The sequence below is a fragment of the Gorilla gorilla genome, chromosome 3 (assembly GCF_029281585.2).
Source record: "Gorilla gorilla gorilla isolate KB3781 chromosome 3, NHGRI_mGorGor1-v2.1_pri, whole genome shotgun sequence".
In the NCBI taxonomy this organism is placed as follows: Eukaryota; Metazoa; Chordata; class Mammalia; order Primates; family Hominidae; genus Gorilla; species Gorilla gorilla.
In genome coordinates, this window is record NC_073227.2 from 139,732,211 (window position 1) to 139,738,210 (window position 6,000).

Genomic DNA, 6,000 nt, shown 5'->3' on the forward strand with positions numbered 1-6,000 from the left:
CCATTTATTTTCCATTAAAATGTTGCTACACTTTCAAAGTGTTGGTAGGTTCTGAAAATGCAGTGTTCTTATCTATGACTAGTCAAAAACGACCAACAAGCCATCCCTAGTTTACATCTTTAAAAGAAAAATAGGGAACGAAGAAAGGACATTTATGCTGATTTATTAAACAATAACTTTTTTTCTTTAAACTGTTTATAATCTGCCTAAAGAACAGGTCCAATACATACTTTTAAAAATCGGCCTGGTTCTCTGGCCCCCTGATCATTCTATGCGCTGTAATTCAAGGAGAGCAGAAGGCTGGGAATGCGCAGAGTGAAAGGAAAGTGGGTGCAGATGGCCTCAGAGGGGCAGGTGACCCCTGAAAACTGTTAGTCGACAGCAACCGATCATTCTAGACCTCCATGGCCTTAGTGTCTCACGCTAAACTCGCAAAAAAGTGCCCTTTCAGGGCTATCCCCTGGGCGCTCAAGATTTAGGATTTTGAAGGAAGAAGGTGAAAGCGGGAGAAGACGATTTTAAAAGAAGGGCTGGGTTATTAAAGAGAAAAGATTAATCCCGGAGCCTTCCCCTCTGTCAAAAAACCCTGAAAGTGACTAAATTGACACCAACTCTGGATGTTCCTTAGGAAAAAAACAAAACAAAACAAAACAAGATTAAAAAGGGCCCAATTTAAGACCCTTATTAATACATCTGCAAGAGAGCAAATAACAACAACAACAAAAGTTATACAGTCAATTTTCAATGATACATCGTCCCACTGGTGCCACCGGGGCGCCACCACCCAGCACCCGAGACCCGCCGCGCCCCTGGAAAAAGTGGGAAGGGACGTAGGGGGATGCTGAAGGAAGTACCTTGTTTTGTCTCCAAAAGGCAACATAGCAAACGTGGGAAGTTCGTTTTCGAACTCCGCCGATCCTGGACTCCAGGAGGCTCCGTAGGGGCAACAACGCGCGCAGGTGAGGTGAGGTGAGGTGAGGTGAGGTCGGCGACTCGGAACCAGCTCCCTCACGGCCCCGGCCTCCGCGCCGCCGCCCGTCGCCTCCCGCTCCCCCCGCGCTGCGCCGCCCCCTGGCGGGGAGCGACCGGCAGAGCCGCGGCCGCGCGCCGGCGAGTGGGACCCGGGCGTCGAACCCGGGCGGGCTCCTCGACCATCACTGCCGGGCGTGTGTCACCCTCCCGGCCAAGACGGCCAGCACCCGCTGCCCGACGGCCGCTGCCCAGAGCAGGCGGCAGCGGGGCACGGACTCTTTCTGCAAAGGGGCGCGTCCTGGAGTCCACGCACCCCGACTATGCATCAATTCCTCAGGCTTCGGGGCACCCGCCCGCCAAGCACTCTCTGCTCCACTCTTCTTGTCCCTCTGCTCCCAGTCTCAATTCCTCCCCAACTCTCCGGCGAGCGTTTCCCACGAGCGCCCCGACTGCCCGCTGCGCAGCCGCCTGCAAAAGGACAGGCTCCCTCCTCCCCGCCCTCCGCAAGGGCCGCCCCGGCGCTTGGCTCTGGACCAGAAAGAGCTGGCCTCTGGGGTCTGCGCTGCCCCTTGGGGTCCGCTCCGGGCGGCGCCTCCTCTGCGCCCTTTGTGTGCACGCCGCAAACCCCTCTGCAGAGCTCTACTTTTGGCGGCACAGCCTTCGGCGGAAAAGCGAGTGAAAGGAGGCGCGCGGAACAAGCAGGAGACTGGAAGGGGGGAAAAGGCGACCGCACTCACTTTGGGAAGGTTCCGTCATGTTGCCTTTGGGCTGTCCCGTGGTCTCGTCCCTCACCCCAGCTTCCCCGCCCAGCCAGGGCCAGGGCGAGGGGGGACGGGGGAGGAGCGGAGCCATCAAGACCGACTTGGAAATGGTGCTTCCGGAGCTGCAGGGAAGGGGCTCAGAAACTGTTTGGGTTTTGCTGATTGGATTTTGGGGAACCAGAGGGCTAGAGAGGGGCTAGGGGAAGGCCCGTGAGCACGGATGTATAAAAATAATCATGTTCCCGGGGAATACCAAGAGGGGCGGGGGTGAGGGTGGGAGGTCGGCAAGTACATTTTTGTATTTGAACTTTGTGAGCAAGTTGTATCAAATCCGACACTTGAGTTTTTCGACTGTGCTCGCTTAGAGTTGAGGTTTCTACCTCGTAACAGGACCGAGGACCTACTCCAAAAGCAAAGGGCCTGGGAACAGGGGTGAACGAAGGGCACAATTCAACAGGAGAGAGAAATCAGCCCCGGGTCTTCCGTGGGTCCTCTTCTTACCTGGTGGCTTTTCTAACAAAGTATGAGAAGGTAAAGTCCCAGTGATCGTCCAGCCATGCTTCGACCGAGTCCTGATCCCTCTGCTGCTGCTTCTGCTGCTGGGGCTGCTGCTGCTGTCGCTGCTGCCCGAAGCTGGGGCGGGCCCGCTCCATGGTTGGCACTGCGCGCCTCGGAGGCTCTCTGGTACTGCTTTTCCACCCCAGCTGGGGTCCCTCCCTCAGAAGAAGAGGACTCGGCCTCGAGACCCTCCCCCTTCGTCCTGCTCCAGTCGGGCCGGCTTTCGGCAAAGCGGCCGGAGCGCCAGGCCAGCCTCCTGCCCCGCCCCGCCCCGCGCGGTTCTACGGGCGCCCAGGTGTGGTGGGCGGGGCCAGGCGCAGCTGCCGCGCCCCCCCCCACCCGGGGTCCGGCAGTGTTCGGCTCTCGCAGGCTCTTCAGTCCCCCGGTTCCCAGGAGGCGGCGGCAGCGGCGGCGCCCGGCGAGCTCTCCGGAAGCCAAGTGGCGGCGGCTGGAAGGAGGACACGCGGCCGCTGGGGTGCGCTGTGTGCCAAGCCGACTTCTGGGGAGCGCGCTAGGTGTCTGGGTGTGTTCTCAGAGTGCCCCAGGGAGGGAAGGTCGCGATGTGGGAAGTTTTGCCCGAAAGTAAGAGATGGTGAGACCCTGGGCCCTTTTCCTGGGGCCTGGGAGTGCAATGACCTTCCCGCCTAGCTTTTCCCTAGCCCTGCGCTTGGGTCTGGGAGGAGCGGGACCGACCTCCTTCAGAGCCCAGCCCGCTCAGTGACTTAAAGCGGTCCAGCCACGGACCACCGCGGGTGGAGAGAGCTGGGGCGTGTGCTAGCAAGAGAGATTTGCAGGTGTAGGTGGGTAACTTGCAACAAAGCCATACCCGTGCTTAATGTTAATGATAACAGCAATAATTATAACTTAAGTGCCTTTAACCATTGCCTCAAACTTCCCTTTTGCATAACTGGAAAAAGATTTTCTTGGAAAAGAAAAAGCAAACAAATAATTTCCAATGCTTTGTGCATGAAGTTAGAAAACAAGGGCACCTCTGTACAATTAGGTTAATCCGAGAGCACTGGCGCAACCCAGGTGCAGTCGAGGGCAACCAGTTAGCCCAATTTTAAATTAATGCATCATTTTAATTAAATTGGAATTAACACTCCCTCAAAAGTATCCATTAAAAATGGCTCAGCCTTTTTGTCCAATCCCTATCTTGCTTCTTTAAAAAAGGAATTGGTGTCATCCTTTGCTTTGTCTGCATCCCCATCTTCCTGTCATGCATTGGCAGTTTTAATATGGCATTTTGCAATGACCTATATTTTTTGGTAGAATTAAATCTGGAATTATGGGTTGCACAATGTGTGAATGACACCATTAGCAGTGATATACAAAAAAAAAATGAGTTAGCTGATATACTTCTGACAAACTTCCTTCTAAATACTCTTGGCAAGAATGTAAGGCATTATTCACTACATAGAAACACATCATTAAATTGATAATCTGAGAACTTTTAAAAGTATCTTCTAGTCCCCCAATGCAATGGTTTATCTTTCCTTCATTGAGTAATTGACCTTTTGCGACTTCAGTTTTTCTGAAACTTTACTGCTGTACGCAGGTAGCCACAACCAAAGAAAAGCAATCAAAGCAGTAGAGTATGAACTAATGGGTGATAAATTATATTGGATTTAGAAATGAGAATTCTCTCCTAATGTGTTACTATGATAGTGATTATAGTGCTCATGGAATACAGTCATGCGTCACCGAACAACAGGATACGTTCTGAGAAATGTATCCTTAGGCAATTTCATCCTTCTCTGAACATCACAGTGTACTAACACAAAATAGATGGCTCAGCCTACTACACACTTAGGCTATTGCTCCTAGACCACAAATCTATACAGCATATTACTGTACTGAATACTGTAGGCAATTGTAATGCAATGATATTTGTGTGTCTAAACATATCTAAACATAGAAAAGGTACAGTAAAAATATAGTATTATCTTATGGGACTCATATATGTGCTCTGTCGTTGACTGAAAAGTGGCACATTACTGTGGAAAGTTTCTCCTCAGTACTGTTTTTTCTTGTGGAAATCCATGCATTCCTCCTAACAGGAGATCAATCGTAATTTAAAACTCTGCTTATCTACTAAAGATGCAGTGAATTTGGGGCTTGAATTATTTGCTTTCGTTGGATACTTGATTAAATAAACACGTATAATCATTTCAATGTTTGTATTCCCTCCAAAATTCATGTTGAAACTTAATCGCTAATTCAACAGTATTAAGAGGAGGTGCCTTTAAGTGGTGATTAGACCATTAGTGCTCTGCCTTTGTGAATGCATTAGTGCCTTTTAAAAAAAAGGCCCAAAGGAGACAGTTTGCCCCTTCTATTCTTTCCACTATGTGAAGACACAGCACTGACCCTTGCTGAGGATGCAGCAACAAGGTGCCATCTTGTAAGCAAAGAGCAGCCCTCACCAGTTGCCAAATCTGCTGGCACTTTGATTTTGGAGTTTCCAGCCTCCAGAACTGAGAGAAATTAATTTCTATTGTTTATAAATATCCCAGTCTGTGGTATTTTATTACAGCAACACAAATGGACTAAGACAGTGGGTAATATCAAAATGTTCATTTTTCTCTCCTAACCTGAAAGGGTTAAATTATCAGAAACCAGGAAGGTTTCTGAAAAATTGCTTCAAGAAAAACAATCCGTAGGCTGGGCACAGTGGCTCATTCCTGTAATCTCAGAACTTTGGGAGGGAGAGGTAGAAGGATACTTGAGCTCAGGAGTTTGAACCAGCCTGGGCCACATGGCATGACCCCATCTCTACACAAAATTTTTAAAAATTAGCCAGGCATGGGGGAACACACCTGTAATCCTAGTTATTCGAGAGGCTGAGGCAAGAGGATTGAGCCCAGGAGGTCAAGGCTGCAGTGAGCCATGATCGTGCCATTGCACTTTAGCCTCAGTGACAGTGTAAGACCCCCGGCTCTATAACAAAAAAGAAAAAAAAAGAAAAACAGTACATAGATTCTCTCAATAGTGAATCTCAAGTCTGTGTGGTATATATGATAGTTTGAGAGTTACTGTGAAGGCCTATTACCTGAGAAACATATCACAAGGGATTGGGGAACAGAAGTGTCTCAAACAGTTCTAGTCTCTGGGAGATTCAGCCAAAATGTGTAACTATACCTCCTGTAAATTTAAAGTAGTTAAAGGTAAGCATATTTTGAACTGACATTACCTGGGCCTCTTGTTTTTCAACTCCATTTTATTCTTTATCCCAATTTGCCCAATTATTTTGTTTTAACTTGGCATGAATTGTTCTAAGCACCTCAAATCTTGTTATGGAATGAGTTGAAGAATAAGTAAATCATAAACACTCCCAGGATATAACTTGAAAAATGCTGTTAATGCTATTTATAACAAACAAATGAGCAATGATGTATGTATGTGTATATGTATGTATATGTATGATATATATATGTGTATATGTATATATATATTTAATTTTTATAAATGACCCAGTCTGTGGTATTTTGTTATTGCAACATAAGTGGACTAAGACATATATATATATATATAAAATCAATGATATATATGTGTATATACATACATATATGTCATTGCTCATTTGTTGCTCATGAGCAACAGCTTAACTAAAGACCTTCAATGTATTCCCACTGTGCTAAAATAAAATTCAAACTCTGTAACGTGGCTTATAGGGTTCTACATTATTTGGTTGTTACCTACCTGTACT

The 6,000-nt window shown here is 48.0% G+C and overlaps 1 protein-coding gene across 3 annotated transcripts in view; it reads right to left on the reverse strand.

Annotated features, from left to right (window-relative positions):
• Window positions 1-5,229, reverse strand: part of PDE5A (phosphodiesterase 5A) — a 136,273-nt gene extending 131,044 nt beyond the window's left edge. The window contains exon 1 of one of the 3 annotated variants that reach the window (XM_004040328.5): window positions 2,235-5,229. In XM_004040328.5, coding sequence (XP_004040376.1) covers window positions 2,235-2,386 — 152 coding nt within the window. In that variant the 5' untranslated portion in view covers window positions 2,387-5,229. The other 2 variants (XM_004040329.5, XM_031010214.3) reach the window with 2 other exon arrangements.
• Window positions 5,230-6,000: the final 771 nt, after the last annotated feature.